The 22,882-nt window shown below is 64.8% G+C and overlaps 2 protein-coding genes across 2 annotated transcripts in view; both read left to right on the plus strand.

Annotated features, from left to right (window-relative positions):
- The window catches only part of LRP1 (LDL receptor related protein 1), an 81,243-nt gene extending 71,506 nt beyond the window's left edge, over positions 1-9,737 (plus strand). Inside the window, exons 70-89 of the mRNA XM_055327781.1 lie at positions 74-206; positions 1,017-1,136; positions 1,253-1,375; positions 1,673-1,813; positions 1,917-2,051; positions 2,123-2,242; positions 3,322-3,590; positions 4,341-4,519; positions 5,039-5,145; positions 5,393-5,509; positions 6,007-6,183; positions 6,298-6,438; positions 6,551-6,724; positions 6,999-7,160; positions 7,556-7,730; positions 7,820-7,921; positions 8,075-8,139; positions 8,243-8,333; positions 8,434-8,578; positions 8,744-9,737. Coding sequence (XP_055183756.1) covers positions 74-206; positions 1,017-1,136; positions 1,253-1,375; positions 1,673-1,813; positions 1,917-2,051; positions 2,123-2,242; positions 3,322-3,590; positions 4,341-4,519; positions 5,039-5,145; positions 5,393-5,509; positions 6,007-6,183; positions 6,298-6,438; positions 6,551-6,724; positions 6,999-7,160; positions 7,556-7,730; positions 7,820-7,921; positions 8,075-8,139; positions 8,243-8,333; positions 8,434-8,578; positions 8,744-8,884 — 2,817 coding nt within the window. The 3' untranslated portion in view covers positions 8,885-9,737. The remainder of the gene's footprint in view (positions 1-73; positions 207-1,016; positions 1,137-1,252; positions 1,376-1,672; positions 1,814-1,916; positions 2,052-2,122; positions 2,243-3,321; positions 3,591-4,340; positions 4,520-5,038; positions 5,146-5,392; positions 5,510-6,006; positions 6,184-6,297; positions 6,439-6,550; positions 6,725-6,998; positions 7,161-7,555; positions 7,731-7,819; positions 7,922-8,074; positions 8,140-8,242; positions 8,334-8,433; positions 8,579-8,743) is intronic.
- A 3,245-nt stretch (positions 9,738-12,982) lies between these two features.
- On the plus strand, positions 12,983-21,801 carry NXPH4 (neurexophilin 4). The gene is made up of 2 exons (XM_055328785.1): positions 12,983-13,125; positions 20,359-21,801. The coding sequence occupies exons 1-2, from the start codon at positions 13,069-13,071 to the stop codon at positions 21,208-21,210; spliced, it is 909 nt and encodes a 302-aa protein (XP_055184760.1). The 5' UTR covers positions 12,983-13,068; the 3' UTR covers positions 21,211-21,801.
- The last annotated feature ends 1,081 nt before the right edge of the window (positions 21,802-22,882 follow it).

Raw genomic sequence — 22,882 nt, forward strand, 5'->3', positions numbered from 1 at the left:
ACAGGACGGCCAGAAGGATCAGGGCGGGACTGGGGGGGCGGATCTGACCGGATACCTGCTCCTGTGCCCACAGAAAGACTGCACTCCCCGTTGTGACATGGACCAGTTCCAGTGCAAGAGCGGTCACTGCATCCCCCTGCGCTGGCGCTGTGATGCGGATGCCGATTGCATGGATGGCAGCGACGAGGAAGCCTGTGGCACTGGCGGTGAGCCCCTCCCCCCACGCCAGCTGTGGCCCAGTCACTCACTCTCTCTCTCCTACAGTCATCGTTCACGCAAAATCTTTCTTAAGCACCTACCGTGTGCCAGACACTGTCCTGGGCTTCGGGGACAGAGCAGGGAGCCAGGCCCAGGGCACCCCGGACACTACTGTGCAAGCTGTGCCCTCCACAACAGCACTTAGTCAGGGGGCCAGCTGGGCCAATCTCCAGCAGAAAGCCATCGGCCGTGTCCATCCGGGCTCTACCCCACAAGTTCCCACAAGTTCCCACAGGGCAGGCCCTGCTTACTTCCCTGTCCCGGGGCAACGAAGCAGCGCCGGCCCTTGGCTGACCTGCCGGGGCTCAGTGGCCCAGGGACACTGGAAAGCTTGGGTAGGAGAAGTCTGGGGCTTGGAGCAGAGGTCTTCTGCGACAGCGAGGGCAGACACTGTGACTCTGCCCTGGCGGGCAGGGACCTATGTCTCCTGACTCCCGGCACAGCCTGCCACTGAACTACAGTAGGCCCGGATGCCCTGCCGTGACCACTGGAGAAAGAGGGTCCTCTGGATCTCTCTGGACATGCTTCCCCCAAAAGTCCTCTTCTCCCCTAAATACCAGAGGAGGCAGTTCTGCTCAGCTGCCTGGCTGGTGGAAAATTAGGAGCCCTGGGCTCTTTTGGGCTGTACACGGCTCGCCCGGTGATCCCCCTGGGCCTCCACCTGTGGAGGGAAGGGAGGCGCAAGGCCCTGCCTCCAGCAGCCAGCCTAGGGCACAGGGCTCATTCTTGGCTCTTTGCCCGCCGCCTCCGGTGCCCAGTGCGGACCTGCCCCCTGGACGAGTTCCAGTGCAACAACACTCTGTGTAAGCCACTGGCCTGGAAGTGCGACGGCGAGGACGACTGCGGGGACAACTCCGACGAAAACCCCCAGGAGTGCGGTGAGACGGGGGTGGGGCCCTGGGGCAGGGGCCGGGCTCTCACGCTCCCCACTCCCCCGAGGCTCCAGGCCCGCCTCCCCGGCTGATTCTGGCCCTGTCGCCTCCCACCGCTGCAGCCCGGTTTGTGTGTCCTCCTAACCGGCCCTTCCGTTGCAAGAACGACCGCGTCTGCCTGTGGATCGGGCGCCAATGTGATGGCACCGACAACTGTGGGGACGGGACAGACGAGGAGGACTGTGGTGAGCAGGGAGCCCAGGGAGGGAGCCTGGCGCCAGGGGGCATGGGGGGGGCAGTGCTCGGTAGTTTGGGTGCTGCACAGGGATGGGGGTGGGCCAAGTGGGAACTGCGCCTGGGGAGGGGGAGCCTGGGGGCCCTTCCTTAGGAGAGAGAAGCCCCAGGAGGCTTCCTGGCACCTAGGTCTCTAGGTGGAGACTAGGACTCTGAATGACAAACAGCCCCGGGGTCCCTGGGCCCTGGGCGGGGCGGGGGTAGGCCGCGGTGTGAATAGCCAGATCTGAAGCCCCCACCTTCCCCAGAGCCCCCCACGGCCCAGACCCCCCACTGCAAAGACAAGAAGGAGTTTCTGTGCCGGAACCAGCGCTGCCTTTCCTCCTCGCTGCGCTGCAACATGTTCGACGACTGCGGGGACGGCTCCGACGAGGAGGACTGCAGCATCGGTAAGCCGGGCTGGGCTGCGGGGCAGGCGCCTGCCCTGGGGCGGAGAACCGAGGCCCAGGCCGAGGGTGGCTCAGGTCAGGGGACCCGCTCTATCCCCCACAGACCCCAAGCTGACCAGCTGTGCCACCAACGCCAGCATATGTGGGGACGAGGCCCGCTGCGTGCGCACCGAGAAAGCTGCCTACTGCGCCTGCCGCTCTGGCTTCCACACCGTGCCCGGCCAGCCCGGATGCCAGGGTAGGAAGGCGGGACTCGGAGGGGGAGGGCGGAAACCCAGACCCTCTCTGACCCTCCCGTGTAACCCCCAGACATCAACGAGTGCCTGCGCTTCGGCACCTGCTCGCAGCTCTGCAACAATACCAAGGGTGGCCACCTCTGCAGCTGCGCTCGCAACTTCATGAAGACGCACAACACCTGCAAGGCCGAAGGTACCACCTACACCTACCTGTCTGCGGAGAGAACCGAAGGAGTGGGTGGGGCTGCCAGGCACCAGGGTGTAAAAGGGTGCTGATGTGGGAGGGGATGCGGATGCTTCCCTGCTGACACTGTGCGGACACACCTGTCCAAGCACCAAACCCCAGACGCATCCGCAAAGGTATCCGCACAGCTGCGGGCTCCCAGGCTGGCCACGGTGCAGAGGGTGCTGGTTCGGGAGGTTGGCTCATCTGAGGAAGTTTGGGGCGGGGCAGCACACCTCTATCCCACAGGTGCCTCCTCACCCGCCATCCCCAGGAGGAGAGCACACAGACGCATCACCACACAATTCACATGGACCCCTTTTGCTTTTTATTTGAAAATAATATTTTAAAATATTTGAAAAAGCTTTATTGAGGTATAATTGACAATTGTCAGATATTCGTAAGGTGATGATTTGATATATGTACACTTTGTGAAAAGTTTCTTTTCATTGAGTTAACACAACCATAATCTCATATATTTACCTTTTTTTTAAGATTTTATTTATTCATTCATGAGAGACACAGAGAGAGAGAGACACAGGCAGAGGGAGAAGTAGGCTCCATGCAGGGAGCCCGACAGGGGACTCCATCCCGGGTCTCCAGGATCACATCCTGGGCTGAAGGTGGCGCTAAACCACTGAGCCACCCGGGCTGCCCCCTATATTTACCTTTTTGATGGGCAATGAGAACATGCCAGATCTACTCCTCCATGTGCTTTGATGCACACCTATACCCCCGAGCCCCCATGCACAGACATCCACGTACACATGTACATATGTGCAGCCCCACTCTGCCCCCAAGAGCACATATCAGACAGCATGTAGCAGAGTGGTGAGGCCAGCCAGTGGCCATGCAGAGACGAAGTCCCTGGGGCTGGAATGGCAGAGAAGGTTTTCTGGAGCAGCAGGTCATCCCAGATTAGCTCAGGGAAGGAGAGAGGAGGGAGCACATCCTGGCACCAGGCTCGTCATCCCCCACCCCAGTCTCCTGCCTCTGCCTCCCCCCTCCCCAGTTCCCCCGGACCGACACCTGGCCTCTTGCCCCTGCAGGCTCTGAGTATCAGGTCCTCTACATCGCCGACGATAATGAGATCCGCAGCCTGTTCCCCAGCCACCCCCATTCGGCTTATGAGCAAGCCTTCCAGGGTGACGAGAGCGTCCGCATCGATGCCATGGATGTCCATGTCAAGGCTGGCCGTGTCTATTGGACCAACTGGCACACAGGCACCATCTCCTACCGCAGCCTGCCCCCTGCCGCGCCTCCCACCACTTCCAACCGCCACCGGCGACAGATTGACCGGGGTGTCACCCACCTCAATGTGAGCACCCTGCCTGGGATGGGACCGACACAGATTTGATGGGCAGACTGCAAAGAGCAGATGGCTCAGAGCAGAGTTTGGAAAGGACAGTGGCAGGGGGCAAAGGGTGAGACTGGAGGGCAGGGCCATCAGGATTACATTGTGGGCACAAGGACAGGCACACAGAGCAAGGCCAGTTGTGAGTGGTTGGCCCTGTCACGCTGCAGCCCCAGGAGGCAGGGTACAGTTCCTTGAGCATCGCAGCCGTATTCAACTCCTGATTGATCGGCACTGCCACCCACCGTGTCAGTCTTGGCCACCTATTTGACCTCTTTGGTTTTTGTTTGAAGATTTTATTAGAGAGAAAAAGAGAGAGAGAGAGAAAGTGGGGGGAGGGGCAGAGAGGGAGAAGCAGACTCCCCACTGAGCAGGGAGCCCTGATGCAGGGCTCCATCCCAGGACCCCAGGATCATGACCTGAGCTGAAGGCAGACACTTAACCAACTTAGCCACCCAGGGGCCCTTATCTGACCTTTTTGGGCCTCACTTTGTTCCTCAGTAGAGCAAGATAATAATATCTAATCCAGCAAAACGGGAAAGCTTTAAGTATGGCCAGTAAGATGAGGGTCAGTGAATCTCTTCAAACTCAGAGAACTGGCTCTCTGTCTGGGATGACATTTTAGCAGGGACAAGCTGACAGGTGGTGGGGATAAGGGGCAGGAAGCCAGAAGGTGGCAGCCCCTAAAATCGTCAACACCACTACCCCATTCAGATTTCAGGACTCAAGATGCCAAGGGGTATCGCCGTCGACTGGGTGGCTGGGAACGTGTACTGGACTGACTCGGGCCGAGATGTGATTGAGGTTGCACAGATGAAGGGCGAGAACCGCAAGACACTCATCTCGGGCATGATCGACGAGCCCCACGCCATTGTGGTGGACCCACTGAGGGGGTGTGCAGGGGACCCCTGGGGGGGGCACCGGGCGGTGCTAGGAAGCCCCTGGGATGGCGGGGGTGGGGCGGGAAGCCAGGTACCCAGCATCCCCCAAGCACATCCTTCCCCTTCCAGACCACCCTGAGATTAGAGTCCTCCTCTGGCCTTGGGTCTTCAGCTGCCCCCAGTGCCGCCCCTCCCTAGTGCTGCCTTTGCTCGGAACTCCCAGTTGGCCTGTTTGGGGAGGGGCCTGACTTCCACTTGGCTGGCTCTCATGTGGGGCCAGGTTCCAGCTTCTTTGCTCCAGGGGGCAGCTCTGACCACTTTGATGACCACAGATTAGCAGATAGTGGTTTCAGGGTAAAAGATCCTTAACCTGGGTAGAGAGCTGACCCCCCTGGTTTTCTCTGGAGGAAGTAGAACACCCCCCTCCCAATACCCAGCAGTCCTGTTCCCAGGCCATAACCTGGTGGCCCACATTGCTCAGCCTCCTTTGGCAGCCTCGGGTCCTACCCACACTGACTTCTCCTTCCCTAGCACTATGTACTGGTCAGACTGGGGGAATCACCCCAAAATTGAAACAGCAGCAATGGACGGGACCCTTCGAGAGACACTGGTGCAGGACAACATCCAGTGGCCCACAGGTCCGTGGCAGCAGGGGGCAAGGGGTGGAGGAGGAATGTGCTTGTTGGGCCTGAGGTCCCATAAAAGCTAGGAGGAGAAGGGGCTTGGACAGGGATGGACAATGAGTTGTGGGGCCTTTTCCCAGAAGTGACGAGGAGCAGTTGTGGGAACGGGACGGAGCTGGCCAAGCATGGAGACAGTTCTGCTTTTCCTCAAGCCCACGGTGGGGAAGGCTGGGCCTTCACAGTGCTCTCTGCCTCCCCCCAGGCCTGGCTGTGGATTATCACAATGAACGGCTCTACTGGGCAGATGCCAAGCTCTCAGTTATCGGCAGCATCCGGCTCAATGGCACGGACCCCATTGTGGCCGCTGACAGCAAACGAGGTCAGCATCGGCGAGCAGCCTCCACCAGCCCTGCCCTTGGGCCTCTTGTCCTCCCCACTGAGCCCAAGGCCTCACCCAGCGCCTGGGTCATCCTCCTCATTCTGGCGTCCAGCCGTCCGTCCTGCAGTGCCTTCCAGCCACGGCCCGCCCCCCGCTGCCACCCACCTGCTGGACTCCCTGTGTACCAGCCCTGCACCCTCCAGCTCGCTTGCCCATGCACTCATTCTACAATGAGTATTAAGCTGCATGGAGGCAACAGAGGCGGAGGAGGAGCTTAGTAAATGGGAGATGGAGCAGAAGTCGGTCCTGATCCTGGAAGTCTAGGACTGATGAGGCCTTTAGCCAATAGTGGCCACAGGAGGAGGAACGGGTTGGGGGGGAGTTCTGTTTGGGATGTGTTGAGTTTGGGGTGCCTGGGAGCCATGGGAGCCATGGGAGCCAGTGACCTGGAGAGTGACTGGGGCCCGAGTCCCCTCTGAGTCTACCTCTGTCCCCAGGCCTAAGTCACCCCTTCAGCATCGATGTCTTTGAGGATTACATCTATGGCGTCACCTACATTAATAATCGTGTCTTCAAGATCCATAAGTTTGGACACAGCCCCCTGATCAACCTGACGGGGGGCCTGAGCCACGCCTCTGACGTGGTCCTGTACCACCAACACAAGCAGCCCGAAGGTAGGCGTAGCATCCTGGGGGCAGTGTCCGGGCTCCAGCCGCAGGTCCCGGTGAGTGGGGGGAGGCTCTGGGCCCACAGGCTCAGCATCCTGCCACCCCTGCCCACACCTGCAGTGACCAACCCCTGTGACCGCAAGAAGTGTGAGTGGCTCTGCCTGCTGAGCCCCAGTGGGCCTGTATGCACCTGTCCCAACGGGAAGCGGCTGGACAATGGCACCTGTGTGGCTGTGCCCTCACCAACGCCCCCACCAGATGGTATGCTTGTGCCCCTCCCGTGTCCCCCACTCCCTGGCCCCAGGACCCCCTGCCCTGCGACTCCTGAATCCCCCCCTTCCCTGGCTCTGTGCCCTGATGGTCCTTCCTGCAGCGCCTCGACCCGGAACCTGTAACCTGCAGTGCTTCAATGGTGGCAGCTGCTTCCTCAATGCGCGGAGGCAGCCCAAGTGCCGCTGCCAGCCCCGGTACACAGGCGACAAGTGTGAGCTGGACCAGTGCTGGGAATACTGTCGCAATGGAGGCACCTGCGCTGCCTCCCCCTCCGGTAGGGCCATCCGTTCTCCTGCCGAGACTGCTTCCGGCTCCTTGAGCCCAGGGCCCCAGCCTGTCAGCCCCCCACCCCCGGGCCCAGCATCCACATCAGGCGAACCCTCAGCCCCCGTCCCCCCTCCTTCACCTCCCTGCACCACTCCAGCCCGTAGCCCCAGGGCCCGGCCCTCTGCCCGCCGCTGTCCACCTGGGCGCTCCTAGGCCTGCTCTCCCGCACGGGCCCGGCGCCTCGGGGGCCACCGCCCTGCTCACACATCCTCTCCCGCCAGGCATGCCCACGTGCCGGTGCCCCACGGGCTTCACGGGCCCAAAATGCACCCAGCAGGTGTGTGCGGGCTACTGTGCCAACAACAGCACCTGCACCGTCAACCAGGGCAACCAGCCCCAGTGCCGATGTCTACCTGGCTTCCTGGGGGACCGCTGCCAGTACCGTGAGTGAGCCATCCCTGGGCCCAGAGGAGGGGACGGGTGCACCGGGGGACCTAGCGCCTCGGCTGGTGGTCACAGGGGCATACTTTAGGGAGGGAGGCCAATCGCAACTCAAGCAGCCTCAAGTTGCACCCCCATAGGGGTGTCTGCACGCGTCCCCCGAGGTGGTGAGCCTTCTGGCATCGGGATTATTCCAGGGAAAGCTGTGCCCTGTCAGGATGCTTGGGGTGTCCTCATGCTCTGAGTCTGCGACAGGTGGGGCCATAGGAGGCTCAGGAAGAGGTGGGAGTCACCTAAAAGACCTGGGGTGTCCAGGTGTCCAGCCCCCCCCCCACAACCTGTGCAGGGCCCTCGTGAGGGCGGCGCTTGAGGCACCTCCTCTCCGACCCGACCACAGGGCAGTGCTCCGGCTACTGTGAGAACTTTGGCACCTGCCACATGGCCGCGGACGGCTCCCGGCAGTGCCGCTGCACCGCCTACTTCGAGGGACCAAGGTGTGAGGTAAACAAGTGCAGCCGCTGTCTCGACGGAGCCTGTGTGGTCAACAAGCAGAGTGGGGACGTCACCTGCAAGTGAGTGGGGCCCGCCCCCTGGCCTGCCCTTCCCTGGGCACCTCAGACACCCCTTCCCAGCCCACCCAACCTGTCACTCCTTCCTGCAGCTGCTCTGACGGCCGGGTGGCCCCCAGCTGCCTGACCTGCGTCGGCCACTGCAGCAATGGTGGCTCCTGCACCATGAACAGCAAAATGATGCCCGAGTGCCAGTGAGTTGAACCTGAGCCTTCCCGAGACCTAGCTCAGCCCCGCCCCTCCCCATACCTGAGCGGGACACTCGGGACCCTGTGGCCCCTCCCCGTGTCCTGGCAGCTGTGGCTGTGGAGGTCATGCCTACTTGGGTCTGCCCCTCCTGTCCACAGGTGTCCACCCCACATGGCAGGGCCCCGGTGCGAGGAGCAGGTGGTCAGCCAACAGCAGCCTGGACGTAAGTGGCAGGGGCTGGAGAGACGGAGGCTCGGGGGCCTGGAGCAGGGGGATTCGGGCCTCCTGCTTCCCTGAAGCTCCCTGACTCAGTTTCCCCCCTCCAGATATGGCCTCCATCCTAATCCCTCTGCTGCTGCTGCTGCTGATGCTGCTGGTCGCTGGAGTGGTATTCTGGTACAAGCGGCGCGTCCGAGGGTGAGTTGTGCAGAGTCTGGAGAATTCTGGCTATTATATTACCCCCCTGAGCCCTGCCCCTCCCAGGATCCCCGAGCCCTCATAATCCTGCTTCCCCCAGGGCTAAGGGCTTCCAGCACCAGCGGATGACCAATGGGGCCATGAATGTGGAGATTGGGAACCCCACCTATAAGATGTATGAAGGCGGGGAGCCTGATGATGTGGGGGGCCTACTGGACGCTGACTTTGCACTGGACCCTGACAAGGTGGGCCGGGAGGACAGGGGAGGAGGCTGCCGGGGTGGGGACAAGAGGCTGTGGGCAGGGTGACTAAGGGCAATGAGTTGGATGACGGAATGGAGGTGGGGGGCAGGGCACCGGGGCCACAGACCCCATCCCCGAGCCCCACTTGAACCCTCTGTCACCTTGCAGCCCACCAACTTCACCAACCCCGTGTACGCCACACTCTACATGGGTGGTCACGGCAGCCGCCACTCCCTGGCCAGCACGGACGAGAAGCGAGAACTCCTGGGCCGGGGCCCTGAGGACGAGATAGGGGACCCCTTGGCATAGGGCCCTGACCACTGGACTCACCCCAGAGAGCCTCCTGCCCCCTGCCAGAGAAGTCCTTCGATGAGCCCCCCTCCTGCCCAGCCAGCCCTTCCCCGGCCCCGCCGGGGTGTATAAATGTAAAAATGAAGGAATTACTTTTTATATGTGAGTGAGCAAGTGAGCAAGCGAGCACAGTATTATCTCTTTCCGTTCTCCTCCTTCCTGCCTGCTCCTCAGCACCCCCTCATGCTGCCTTCAGGGAGGGGGGCAGGGAGGGCCCGGGGCTCTCCTGGGGCTCACAGGTACCTGCCTCCTGCCTTCCACCCACATGCACCCCCACTGGGAGAGCTGGTGGTGCTGCCTCCCCCCCAGACCCTTGGTCGAGGCTCTCCCCTGTCCTGCCCCAGCCCCACTCTCCCCCCTCCCGCCTCCCTGAGGGCTCAATCTGGGGAGGGAGAGTCCCTTGCTGCCCCTGCCTGGAAGACTTGGCTCTGGCTCAGGTAGCAAGAGAGAAGGAATTTTTTGGTTCTTCTCGAGGGAGGCCATTTCTCGTGCCAGCCCCCAGTCTGGGGCACCTCTGAGATGGCCATGCTCAGTACCCCTCCCGGCCCGCCCCCCCCTCCAGTGCCCCCACCGGGGCCCCCAGGGCTGGAGACTTTCTTTGGTAAACGGTTCCCCCTTCCCCCGCAGCCCCCCTCCCCCAGGGATGAGGAGAAGGTGGGGCACACCCAGAAAGGGCAAGCGGGCAGCCCCGCTTTGGGGACATGAACGTTTTAATAATTTTTGCTGAATTCCTTTACAACTAAATAACACAGATATTGTTATAAATAAAATTGTAAAAAAAGAAAAAAAAAAGAAAGAAAGAAAAAAGCCACTGTGTCTACCTCTGCGTGTGAGTCTGGGCGCTGGGCTGTGCCTGCCGGCGGCGGCCACCAGAGGGAGGCCTGCCCTGTGCCCAGGCGGCTGGCCAGCCTGGTGGTCAGGGCGCCCCCGCATCTCCCTCCCCGTGCATCTGGCCGCGGGGGCGGGGGGGGGGGGGCTGACGGGGAAGACCTGCATCTCCTGCCAGTGTGACCTTGAGCCGGTAGCTTCACCTTTCCGGATCTTGTATTCTCTGGCTCGAGGGCGCTCCGGCCGAAATCTGTTTCTGGCCTGTCACTTGCTGGGCGACACCCACCCACCGTGCCCAGAACCCGTCTGCCACAGTGAGGAAATCCAGCGAGAGCACGGAGCACACTGGGGGGTGTGAAGGGTTTCTAACCTGCAGCGCGTTCCCACCAGCCCTCTGCCCGAGTCTGCTCTTGGGGCGCTGCCGTCCTCGCGGAGGCTGATCGGATGCCAAGAGTAGAGCCCCACCTTCAGGGCAGAGGGGCGCGGGTGCCCTGCACCGAGGGAGAGCGGGGAAGACAGCTTGCCAGGCCCCACCGGCCACCAACCCTCGGAGCCGTCCCAGGGGCTGGCGGGAAGGGACTGCCACAACCCGAGGGTGCCAGGCCTACCTCGACGGTCACCCAGAGAGGGGAGCCTCTTGCAGAACGTCACACAGCCTTACACTGCCCAAGGCTCAGGGGGAGCTAGGGCGCCGCTCTGCCCTCACCGGCACGCGTAAGCTCAGTGGGGACACCTGCACACCTGGAAGGACCGCCCCACACCCAAGGGATGGCCAGAGGGTGGCCGCTCTCTCCCAGCTTATTCCTGCCCCGAGGAAGCTGGAAGCTCCGGGTCTAGCACCTCTAGAAACAGGAACCCTCCCCTTCCTCTTAGCCCTGAGAGCCCAACTCCAGCCTCAGCCCCAAGGCAGTTCTGAGATCCTCCACTGGCTCTGGGGCACCCCGAGCCCCGCGGGAGCCCCCCCCCCAAAAGAGGCCTCCTCGCCGGTTGCCTAGCGAGGTTTGTGGCCGCATCTGTCCGCCAGGTGGCGGGCGAAGGCCTGCGCGCCGCTCACCCCGAGCCCAGCACGGCCCCTCCCCGACGCTAATTATGCACCTGCAGGCGCCCCCAGCCGGGCCGCTCCGCCTCCCCCCGGGCTCCTCAGCCACACCCCCGCCCCCCGCCCCCACCCTGCGCCCCGCTCCCCTCCCTCCCCGGCGCCCTCCCGCTCCCCCCCAGCCCCACCCCCTCGCTCCCTCCCCCTGCCAGCCGTGCATCTGGCGCCCCCGGGGAGCCACTGATTCTCTGCCTGTCGCCTCAAGATCCCGGGCAGAGCGCGAGGGGCCCCCAGCTGCGGCCTGGAACGCACGGCCCTCCGGCCAGCGTCCCCTCGCGCCGCCAGGACGGCCGGGGAGGGCCCACCGGGAGGCAGTCCCCCGACTCCTCACCTGGCAAGGGCGGGGGGCCTAGGACAGAGGCGGAGAAGCCCCGGGGCAGAGGCTGGTACAGACGGAAGGAGACAGAGATGGAGAGATGCAAGGGCAGAGGCAGAGACCCAGAGACAGAAGGGGGTGCGCGCGTGTAGCTGGGCACACGAGGGGGTGACCTACGTACGACTAGCAGAAGGAGAAGGGGCGAGGTGGCCCAGGGCCCCAGGAGATGCAGGCCTAGTGATGAGCTGCTGCCCGGGTCCCAGGCCCAGCGTGTCCGCCGCCGCCCGCGCCACCAGGTCACAGCAGCCCCAGGCAGGCACCTGGGCTCAGGGTGGGCCCTTCCTGCCCCTCCTGGCCTCTCCTCTCTGCCCCTCTGCGCCTGGGGTCCCGCCTCCTGCTTCTGTCTGTCTGTCTGGGTGTCTCAGCGTCCGCCTCATCTCCTCAGCATCACTGATCCTTTTCTGGTGTCCAGCACATCTTTGCATCCGAATAGCTCTTTGTATGTGGCTGGGCTGGTCTTTGCACCCCGGTGCCCGCGTACACCTGTGCGTGTCCATCTCGGCCTGTGGATGTTTGCCTCTCTGCCAAGGCGAGGAAGGGGTCGCCTGGGGCCTGAGTACCTGGCCGGCTGTGTTTGTCCCTTGGGCGAGCGTGCATTTGTCTCTCTGTGTGCAAACTGAGTGTGTCCATCTGCGTGTGTCAGTGTGCCTGTAGGTGTGCACCTGTCTGCATGTGTGTGCCGCGCTCTGCATGCCGCCGGGGTGCTCACCTCTGTGGCGGGGCCTGCCCCTGTGAACGCGTCTGCGTGCATGCAGGGGGGTGGACTGGGGTCAGGAGGTGCGCCTGGCTCTGTCCCCGTCCCCGTCGCCCCGCCTAGGTGCCGGTCGTAGCACCACCTCAGCCACAGCCTAGTGCATAGCAACAGCTGACAGCTGAAGCCTCCCGGGCAGGGAAGACAGCGAGACCAGGGGGAGGAGGGAGCCGAGGAGGAAACAGCCAAGAGGATAGGGACAGAGACAAGGCTGGGGACAGAGACAAGGACAGAGACAGAGGAGGAAGAGGAGGAAGGGGACGAAGGCGAGAGGAGCTGAGGGTGAAAGACGGGACAGTGAAAGGGCAGGGACGGAGACCCGGCGGGCGGCGCTGGGGGACTTCCCGGCCCCCGCGGGGGTCAGCGGCGGGGGCGGGGGCGGGGGCAAGCGCGAGCGGCCGGTGGCGCGGAGGGGTCCGGAGCCCGCGGGGTGCCCTGGGGGCGGGGGCGGCGGGCGCCGTTTGTCAGCCCTATTGACAGACGTGATGGGGTTTCCGTCCGTGATCAATGATTCTCATCTCCGGGCCGAATGAGCCGCGGGGCGCCCATCCATCCCCGTCAGCGCCGCGCGGCCGCGGCCGCCCGAGGCCCCGCCCGGCCTCAGCCCGGGGCTTGCAAGGGGCCGGGCACAGGGACCCCGGCTTGAGGGGCCGCCGCGCACCCCTGCGGGGACGGGGTCCCGGAGCCTGGAGCCCCGCGCCGCGGGCCGCTCTGGGCGGGGCACCCCCGAGCCCCGCCGGCCCGACCCGAGGCCCCGCGGCCCCCGCGCTCCGCACCTGGGCCGGGGGCGTGGCCGGGGCGTGTCGGGGTGAAAGTCACCTTCGGTGCCCCCGGCCGGGCGGGAGGGGGCGCGCGGGGCGCGGCCGGGATTGGAGCGACGCGGAGCCCCGCCCCCGCCCGCCCGAGTCCGACCCAACTTTCTCCCCCGCCCGCGCCCCGCCCCCAGCGCCGGCTCCGCGCCTCCCGCTCAGTCCGCGGGCCGCGCCGCCCGCTCCCGCCGCGCCGGCAGCCGCCCCTCGGCGCGCCCCGGGCCTCGCCCCAGGCCCGGCTCCGGCCCCCGGACCCGTCCCCCGCCCCGCGCCGCCGGGAAGATGCGGCCGCTCCCGGAATGGCTTCTCCTGCTCCTGGGTCCGTGGCTCCTGAGGAAGGTAAGCGCACGCGGGCCGGAGCGGGAGCGGGGTCCGGGACGCCGAGGTCCCAGAGTGCGGGGGCGCCGGGCGTCCCAACTTTGTGCGGCGGGGGGACGCGGACGGACAGACGCCCCGGCCCGGGACGCGCGCTCTCCCAGCCCAAGTTGGCGGGGCCCGGGGGGGGGGCGGCTTGGAGCCCCGACTCGGATCTGGCTCCGGGCTCGGCGGGGGAGGGGACGGAGCCGACCCGCGAGTGCGCCAGACTGAGCGGGAGTGCGAGACAGACAGACAAGCCAGCGGGGTGTCAGCCTCGCCGTCTCCGGCGCCAACCTCGCTCCCTTCCTGGCGGTCTGTCCTTCCACCTCTCCACCCGCCCGCCCGGTTCTCTTCTCTGCACTTGTCACAATGCCACGGGGTCGCCCTGTGCCGAGCACACACGACCCGCACACGCGCGCACAGACACGGCCGAACTTGGCTACATCTCCCATCACATTTCCCGCGGAGACACCTCCCCTGCACAGACCTCCCAGACACACCCCTCTCGCGCCCAGGAGATGGGGGGGGGGCTGTCTGGAAGGGGAGTCTCTCTCCCTGTGCTCTCCTTGTTCCCCCCTCCCAGGGCTGCCTCTTCCCCGAGGCGCTGGGGCGAGGACCGAGGCGCAGGAGGCCCAGATTTCATCTGCCTCCCTCCCAACTTGGAGGCTTCAACTCTGGAACACGGTGTGCTCAGATGTGCTGGGGTGGAGCGGGGGTCAGCGTGTGCACGGGCGTGCATGCGTGTGTCCGGGGCCCCCAGGCTTGCGCATCCAGTGCTGAGGTCTGGGGAGCATGTGTAAGCTACGTGGTGTGTGGTGGTGGCTTTGAAGGGGCGAGTGCAAGCGCCTGCTTCACAGTGCAGCTATCTGTGCCCTGCTGTGTGTCCCACAATGGGGGCCTAGGCCCTGGACCCTGTCTCCTTTCATCGCCTCCTTGCCAGTGACTTTTCCATTTCCTGCACCCTAACTGTGACCTACCTAGCTTGGGGGCAGGCGGGTAGCTTCCCAAACCCCTACTCCCTGCCCCCCAGCCCCTAGCCCCTGCAGAAGCTGGAAGGGGTGTAGGCCCCCCCACCTTCCCCTGCCAACACTGGGACCCCACCTGCTCGGCCAAATCGAACTCAGCAACTCCAGCGGTGTAGGGGCTGCCCTCGTAAAGCTGGTGATTGAGCTCCCTGATTCTCCCAAACACGCTTGGTGACCTTGAGGGGCTGGAATGGGGGCAGAGGGGCCCCCTCCATGAAAACTGTTCCCAGGGCAGGAGCTCCATTTACTTGCTACTCAGCTCTGCTCTTAGGGTACTGCAGGAGGGGGGTGGCTGGGCCCTACAACCCATCTGTGTATGTGAAGGCCTGGGGGGCGGAGGTAACGATGCTACTGCCTTGCCCCTCCTTTACACTTCCTCCCCACTCTCCTCTTCACTCTCCCCATCAAATAAACTCCCCTGTGGACAGATCTGGTTTAATTTCCTTTGCCCCCTGAAGGGGAATGAAACATCTGGTGGAGACTTGAAGGAGAGTAAGCGTGAGGATGTGAGTGATGGGGACCTATCTGAGTGTGTGTGAGCTGCAGCTGTGCGCCTCCGTGTTGGATGGAGTCAGTGGGGGAGAGTGTATCTACCATTTAGTCCAGCTTGTGTGAGGGGAGCATCAGTGTAAGGACTGTGGTAAGGTGTGTAAATATGTGTAATTGCATGGCAGAGCGTGTGCAGGGAAGTGTCTCTGCGTCCAAATGCCTATCTCTGTGTGCCTGTGCATATCCCACAGGTCTCCAGGGGTGTCTGGGTGCTGGGGTGCCTGTGTTGCCTGTAGGTATGTCTGGCATTTGTGAGTGTCTGTGCACTGTGGTTTTGAGTGCCTCTGACTGTGAGTATGGGCTTGTGAGTCTCAGGATGTGTTCATGTATCTGGAGTGGCTTCTGTGTGTGTGCACTCAGGGCCGTCTCAGTGCCAGGGCTGGGAGTGTGCTGACTCGGTAGGAGGCTGGTCGGGGACAGTGGACAAGGGAGCTCTTTGGAAAACCCTAATTGTCTGAGGCTAACAGCCCTGCCTCCCCACACACACCCTGCCCTCCCCCACTTGCCCCTCCTCCTGGGTCTGGACTGGCTGCCCCTGGGGCTGTGGCCTCGTGGGCAGACCTTCTTCAGGATCTTTCTGATAAGGTCTCTGACTTCCTCTCCCTGTCTCTGTCTCCGTCTTCCCCACCCCTTGCCGAAGGGGCTGCCTACTGGGAGAAGCAGCAGGCGATCAATAGTCACTAATCACTAATCACTAATTACTAATTAGCTGGGGGAGGGCAGGGGCGGGGCCCTGTGGGACCTTCCAGCTCCATCCTGCCTCAGGGAAGGATTAGGCCTAAGCGAGCCTCCTGGAGCTGGCGGGCCTCAGACCTGCAACTAGCCACCCTCTCCTGCCTCATACCCCTCTCCAGCCCCCCAGCTAATCTCTGCTTGGGCCACTTAGGCACGTGCAGCCTGGGCTAGGGTCCAGAGCCTTGGCGGGGATTTGGGGGCAGTCAGGGGCCGCAGCTGGGCCGGGGGCTCAGGAGAAGGGGGGGCGCTGTCCAGCTCCCTTGGGCCAGAGCCTGTATGTATGAGAGAGATACCCAGCAGAAAGGATTTAGAGGGTCATGGGGTTCGGTGGGGGGAGGAATTGGAGACCCAGGACTGGGAAGAGGTGAGGTCATTGGGAGATAGCAACAACGTAAGGGAGGGTCACTGGGGTCAGAGGCGGGGTCATTGGGAAGGGGCGAGATCACCCAGGTAAGTGGAGGGGGCATCCCAGGGCTCAGGGATGAAGTCATTGTCAAGAAGATGGGGAACTTTGAACAGAGCCCTGCAACTCCACATGGGCGGGGTCCAGGAAGCGGACCGGGTAACCGAGAGAGGGCAGGGTCATGGGTAGGGGTCCCTGGCCTCCAGCACACTGGGCGCGGTGGGGAGTCGCGGGGTGCGGGGTGGAAATGGGGAGCAGCGAGCGCTGGAAATTGGCGAGTCTCCCCTCTCCCTCCCCGCCCCTCCTCCACCTCTACCCCGCCCACTCCCCCTCCGGCTCCGGCTTCGGGAAATTACATCCCGGCTCCGCGGCTCCCCCCCCACTGCGCCCCGGAGCCCGCGCCTTTATAGGCACATTTATTGCAATAATAAAGTGAGGCGCGGGGCGGGGGGCGGGGGGCGGCCGTTCCCGGGGGACCGCGCCGGCTCTGGGAAGCAGGGAAATAAAATAAAATAAAATAAAATCAAAATTCAGATAACGGTGAGCCGGGCGCTGCAGGCCTCGAGCAGGCGGGAGGCGGGCCGGGGGAGGGGTGCCCGGCCCAAGGGCAGAGCCCGCCCCGCCGGCGGCCCCGCCCCCTCGCGCTATGCGGGGGTCTGGAGGGAGGCGTCCTCGCCGCCACCTGCCGGCCCCCTCCCGCCGCGCGTCCCGCCCGGCCTCGTGCTCGACTCGTCCCCGTACCTGGCCTCAGCTCCTGCCTCGGCCGGTCTCCCATCTCCCCGCCCGTCCCCCCGCCGCCCGCGGGCTCGCAGCTGCCACCCCGTCTCCCGGGCCGCAACCCTCGCGGCCCGGTTCCTGCCCGGGATCCACGCCCCCTCCCCCACGTCTGTTCCCGCTCCCGGCCGCTCCCCCTCCCCGTCTCCCACTTCCGACCCCGATCTCGGCCCCGCCCGGCCCCCCAGGGCCCGTCCCTCACCCACCAGCCCTGCCCTCTCGGCCCCCAGCGCCTGCCCCGCCGACAGCCCGTCCGCCCAGCGCCGGCCTCGGGAGGAGCCCCTCCTCGGCCCTGTTCCCGGGCCTTCCCCGATGCCGGCTTCTCTCTGCACCATTGACCTGCGTCTGCAGTCCAGGCCCCAGGCCCCTCCGCCTCCGTCCCAGCCCGCACCCCAGCCCGTCCTCTCCACCCACCCCCGATCTGCCCTTACCCCATGCCTGTGCCCGGTTCCCCGCCCTATCTGGGTGCCCCCCCCAGGCCCTAGGTGCCAGGGCCTAATACGCCGGCCCCTGCCCTCCCCGGGCCCAGGCCTGGAGCTCTGTTCCCTCCCGGGCGGGGTGCCGTTCCCTTCCCCCAGCGGCCCCGCCTGACCCAGGCAGCCGGAGAGAAGCCAGGGACCGGTCTGGAGGCCCGGGGAGGTGCACCCTGCAATGCGGCTGGGGGGCCGACAGCCCGAACCTCCCCCTTTCCCCGCGGTCCCATCCGAACCCCCCCCCCCCCCGCACACACAGTGGAGTTTGTTCAGCAGCAAGAGGCAGCCTCAACTCCCCTCCATTGCGTGGGCTCACTGCCTCGGGGGCACAGCGCTCCTGGCTGGGCTCCCGCCTGCCTGGGCCTGAGGCGCCTGGGGAGGAGCACCCCCCACCCACGCCCCCACCCCCGCCTGCCTCCAAGCACCTCCACCCCCTGAGCCGACAGCCAGACTAGCCTCTCCCCTCCGCAAATGTCACCGCGCCCAATTAGCTTAATTAAACCAGCTCTGGAGTGAGAGGGACCCCTCCTCGGACAACACCCCGCTCCCACTCTCGGTCGGAGGGGGAGGGACAGCACCGTGGATCTGGGGTAGGGGGGCTCCTCCATCATCCTGTTTTCCCTCATTCCCAACCCACCCACAGATGGAGACAGTCGGCCTGAAGGATAGAGGGAAAGAAGCAAGAGAGACAGAAAGAGGGAGCAAAACAATCACGGAAGGAGAAAATTCGAGACACAGTGAGGGACTGAGAGGAGTCGCAGAGAGAGATGGAAAAACAGTGAAAGGGAGCGCGAGAGAGAGAGGGAGAGTGAGTGTGCAAGCGAGGAAGCCAGAGGGAGGATTTTATTTTATTTTATTCCATGTTCCCATTTCTCGGCTCGTTTCCTCACAGACTCTCACCCCTCCCTGTCCGAGCTCCCCCCAAGGTCGCTTTGGCCGCCCCCCCCAACTCTTCCCTTTTATCTTGGCAGTCTCCTGCAGCCGGTGGGGGGTGCGGGCGCCCAAAGCCCAGGGATTTGCCAGGATCAGAGAAGCGAAGACAGCAATTTGTCTGGGATGGGGGGGTGCAGGGGGGCACCCAGCACCCCTCACCATGAGCCAAACCTCCTTCCCTCTCCCAGCCCCTGCCTGAGAGGAGTCACTGGACCAAGCCCTGGGCTGGGTGCAGGGCAACCGGCCCTGCTGGGGTGTACTGGGAGGGGGTCTCAGAGGCATCCGGGGTCATAAGAGCAGGTGCTTGGGGGCTGATGGACGCCCCTGGAAGGCAGTGCTGGCCCCAGAAGGGTGAGATTAGGAGTCAGAGTTCAAATGACTCCCCCTTCTTGACTTTCCCTGGAAGCTTCTTGCACGCCCTCTTCCAGTGCCCTCTCCGAGGCCCAGGGCCCGCCCTCTCCAAGCCCACCTCCTCCGAGGCCTGCCAGGCCCCCCTCCCCCTCTGCGTCCCCCCCCCAGGTGGCTGGGACCCTCCCCACCGTCCCTCTCAGGCCCACCCTCCGGAGTTAGCAGCCAGCTGCAGCCTGTCTGTCTGAGTCAATCACTCTCGCCGCCCCCGCCCCCCTCACCTGAGCTGGGAGGAGGGAGGGATGGATGGGAGGGGGATGAGGGGGGCGATAAATATGTATGACGATCGGGTGGCGGCGGCATTAATAACCCGGGATCGCAGTGCTGCGGGGATGGGGACCAGGCGGTGGAGGTTCTAGCCTAGCAGCTTGACTCTGGCATCCCTGTCCCTTGTGGCCTCGCGCTCAGTGTGTACACAGGGCGTTTGCAAACAGAGGGGGCACCCATGCTGCCAGTCCTCTCTACGCACCCCCCAAGCTCGGCCTTCAGGCCGCTGCGGAACCCCCCAGGGACCATTCATATACAACTCCCGCATATGCACCCCGGGGGACAGGCTGTACTCATTCTATCCTTGTGGCTATACTGACACACACCCTTGAGAGAGAGCCTGACACATGGACAGCGGATGACAAGAGCTCACACAGGAAAAGTAACACCTCCAGAGAACCAGACACAGCCACCTAGGCATACGACGACACCAGTCACACAGTCACAAGCACCACAAACTGATACACAGCCTCACTCGGATCAACACACAGACACACACAGCCAACCCAGACCCATCTACAACCCAGGCATATACACACAGCCATCGCAGGCGGACACAACACTCAGCCCCACAAGCAGGCCCACACACACACAGAGGCTCCTCAGACTGATACACACACACACACACACACACACACACACACACACACCCTGCACAGCCACTCCAGGCCGACACACACAGCCATAACCATAGACCGAGACGCATGGTGAGCGTGCACACGCACACAGGCTCCCACATACACCATTACTCCAGGTACACAGACACACACACAACCACCCAGGCCTCCGTGCACAGTGCTCCCTCCCCGCAACTGAACCTACGCGGTAAGGGCCACACTTAACAGCCGCAGCCAACAGCCTGACTGACACACTCTGACACTGACGGCTCCTCTGAGTCCCGCTCCCTCGCGGGAGTGCCATCTCCATATTTCTTCCCTGGCACTCACCCGTCTCCTCCACTCCCGGCCACCCCCCACCCGGCGCGACCCGCCCCAGATAATTGATGGCCCGGGCCTGGCCCTGCCGCTCCCGCCTCTCCATCCATCTTGTACTCGCGCCCCCAGATCGGTGGCCACCTGAGACCAGCAGCACGTGGAGGGCGGCCAGGGGCGGCCCTCCGGCCCCCCACAGGCAGGGTGCTGGAGGCCGAGAGGGGTGCCCGCCTGGCCCCTTCCCTGGTCCCTCCCCACAGGGCAGCGGAGGCCCAGGCCCGGCTGGGGCTTTAGCCTCCGCAGGGGTGTCCGTAGGGCTTCACTCCTCCACGCTGGGTGTTGCCGGTGCTGACAGCTGGCTCCCCGCATCCAGCTCCCCCTGGTCCACCATCCCTCGGAACCAACCGGGCTCCAGGCCAGGGTGGAGAGGGTCCCGGGCGCCTCTCCCTCCCCACATGCACGCAGGCTTTGCGTGGCTTTCTCAGCTCTCATCGGAGTGGTCTGAGAACACAGGGCTTCTGGGTGTCACTTGACAGGTGGAGAAGCTGAGTGCGGGCCAGTGACTTGGCCAAGAGCACAGAGCTGAGAAGGCTGCAGGCCCGCGCCAGTCCGCGCTCGGACCCACTGCCCAATCCCTTCCGGCTCCCGGCGCCCGGACAGCCCGGGGGGGGGGGGCGGGCAAGGCCACCCCAGCGTCTCTCTTTCTTGGTCCCCAGGTCGTCAGTGCCCAGATCCCCGAGTCCGGGAGGCCGCAGTACGTGGAGCTGCGCCCCGCGGCCGGAGGGGGCGCCCCTGGCCAACCGCTCCCGGGCCCCAGGGCGGCGCACGGCCTGGGCGCCGCGCGCGCCTGGAGCTGGGCCTGGCCCGCTAATCACACCGGGGCGCCGGCCCGGGCGGGGGCGCTGCCCGCGGCGCGCACCAAGAGGAAGCCGTCGGTCAAGGCGGCCCGCGCCAAGAAGATCTTCGGCTGGGGGGACTTCTACTTCCGGGTGCACACCCTCAAGTTCTCGCTGCTGGTGACCGGCAAGATCGTGGACCACGTGAACGGCACCTTCAGCGTGTACTTCCGCCACAACTCGTCCAGCCTGGGCAACCTCAGCGTCAGCATCGTGCCGCCCTCCAAGCGCGTCGAGTTCGGGGGCGTCTGGCTCCCGGGGCCCGCGCCCCACCCGCTGCAGTCTACGCTGGCCCTGGGCGGGGTGCTCCCCGGGCTGGGGCCCCCGCTGGGGATCGCGGCCGCGGGGCCCGGGCTGGGGGGGGCCCTGGGGGGCGCGCTGGCCGGCCCCTTCGGGGGCGCGCTGGGAGTGCCGGCGGCCAAGGAGTCCCGCGCCTTCAACTGCCACGTGGAGTATGAGAAGACCAACCGCGCGCGCAAGCACCGCCCGTGCCTGTACGACCCCTCGCAGGTGTGCTTCACCGAGCACACGCAGAGCCAGGCCGCCTGGCTCTGCGCCAAGCCCTTCAAAGTCATCTGCATCTTCGTCTCCTTCCTCAGCTTTGACTACAAACTGGTGCAGAAGGTGTGCCCAGACTATAACTTCCAGAGCGAGCACCCCTACTTCGGGTAGCGCGCCGCCCCTCGCCTGGGCCCTAAGCTTCCCGCCTCGTCCCCACGTGGGGCCCCTCCCTGTGCCCGCAGCTCCCGTGGCCGCGCCCACCCCCTCCCTTCCGAGGGCGACGGGAACAGCCCTCCCGGGACCGTCAGCCGGCGTCGGTCCCCTCTTTCCCTAATGGGGAGCGCCGATGAGGCGGGGGCGCGGCGGGGGAGAGGTAGCCCCGCGAGGCCCCCCCAAGTGAGAGGCGGCGCGCAGGCCTAGAGTGGGCGGGGCTTGGGGCGGTCCCAGCGTCCCCGGCGTGTGCTTTGGGTCCCCTCCCGCCCCAGGCGCTGGGCTGGACGTTCCCTTTGTCCACTCCCTTGATGCCGCCTGGCCTGACACCCTCCTCGAACCCTTTCTGACCCCCAGGCGCTCCTCCTCCCGTGCCACCCTGTCCCCACCTGAAGGCTCTTAGGCCTATAATTGCGGCCTGTCCCGAGCCCCTTCCGCCTGCTGTATGCCTGTCCGCCTCGCCCCAAACCCTAATTAGGGTGGCGGGAGCAGAGCTCCAGGGTCCTCTGCCCGCCCCCCATCCCCCCTCCCTGCAGTCCTGCCCCCCCTGCCCCTTTCCGGCTGCTTCCTCTTGGTGATATTTTTTCTACGCCAAAACAGACGGGAAAGGGAACAAAATAAAGTGAAATCCAATACGGGTCTGCGTGAGAGACCTTTGTAGGGACGGGGCTGTGGGGGGGCGGGGTTACGGGTGGCAGAGACCTGGCCCGGCCTCCTCCCCGGCGGCCGGCGGACACTGAGGCAAGCCCTGGCGGCGCTGGCACCCGAGGTCCTCGAGACCCAGCCGGACGGAGGTGCGGGTGCCCCGGGGGGGAGGGGCGCTGGCCGCGTGGGGCCCTCGTCCGCGGCGCGCAGGCGGGCGGGCGCGGCTGCGGCTGACCCGGTGGGGACGAGGCCGGAGGGGGCCGCGCGGCCGCCGGGACGGCCAGGGGAAGAGGCACAGGGCCTCGAAACGGGATCGAGCTGCAGGGACGGCGTGGGCCGAGCGCTGACAACCTGCTAAGCTCCGAGGGGCTGGCGGGAGGCGGCGGTGGGGGAGGGGAACGGTGTTTGTGGCATCTGGAGTCATCGATCTTCCTTTTCCTTCCTAATTTCGTGGGCGCTGAGTTTGCAGACGGCTGCGCGAGGGAGGGAGGGGGCCAGGCCCGAGCGGGTGGGGGAGGGACGGGCGCGAGTTTGGAGCGGCCGCCGCTCGCCGCCGCCGCGGCCCCTGCGGCCCCTGCAGCCCCTGCAGCCCCTGCAGCCAGCTGCCCGCCCGCCCCCGCCGCCGGCTCCCTCCTGCCGCCGCTGCGGCTAATTTTATCCGCCCCCAAGCCCGGCCCAGGCGTTAATTGGCTGCGGCTTCATTAGCAGTTCTCAGGCTCAGCCGCCCCCCTCCCCTGGGGACCCCGACTGGGGCGACGGAGGGGGTAGGGACAAGCTGAGGCACCGAACGACGCCTCGACACCTCGCGGTCTGCCTTTCTTCTCCTTGAGTTCTGGGCCAAGATGCCGACTCAGAGTGCAGGACTCTCCGGGGGACTGCTCACTGGTTCCATCGGGAAACTGAGTCACAGGTGAGTCTGACCCAGACATGCGTGGGACTGAAAAGTCAGTGAGGGGAAAATAATTGGATGGATGGATGGATGGATGGA

The sequence above is a fragment of the Nyctereutes procyonoides genome, unplaced genomic scaffold, assembly GCF_905146905.1.
Source record: "Nyctereutes procyonoides isolate TBG_1078 unplaced genomic scaffold, NYPRO_anot_genome, whole genome shotgun sequence".
In the NCBI taxonomy this organism is placed as follows: domain Eukaryota; kingdom Metazoa; phylum Chordata; class Mammalia; order Carnivora; family Canidae; genus Nyctereutes; species Nyctereutes procyonoides.

Bases quoted from the DNA above. Each gene is read 5' to 3' on its own strand.
- NXPH4 (XM_055328785.1), top strand. From the start codon at position 13,069: ATGCGGCCGCTCCCGGAATGGCTTCTCCTGCTCCTGGGTCCGTGGCTC. The intron at 13,126-20,358 runs GTAAGCGCACGC...CTTGGTCCCCAG, and splicing joins GTCCGTGGCTCCTGAGGAAG to GTCGTCAGTGCCCAGATCCC.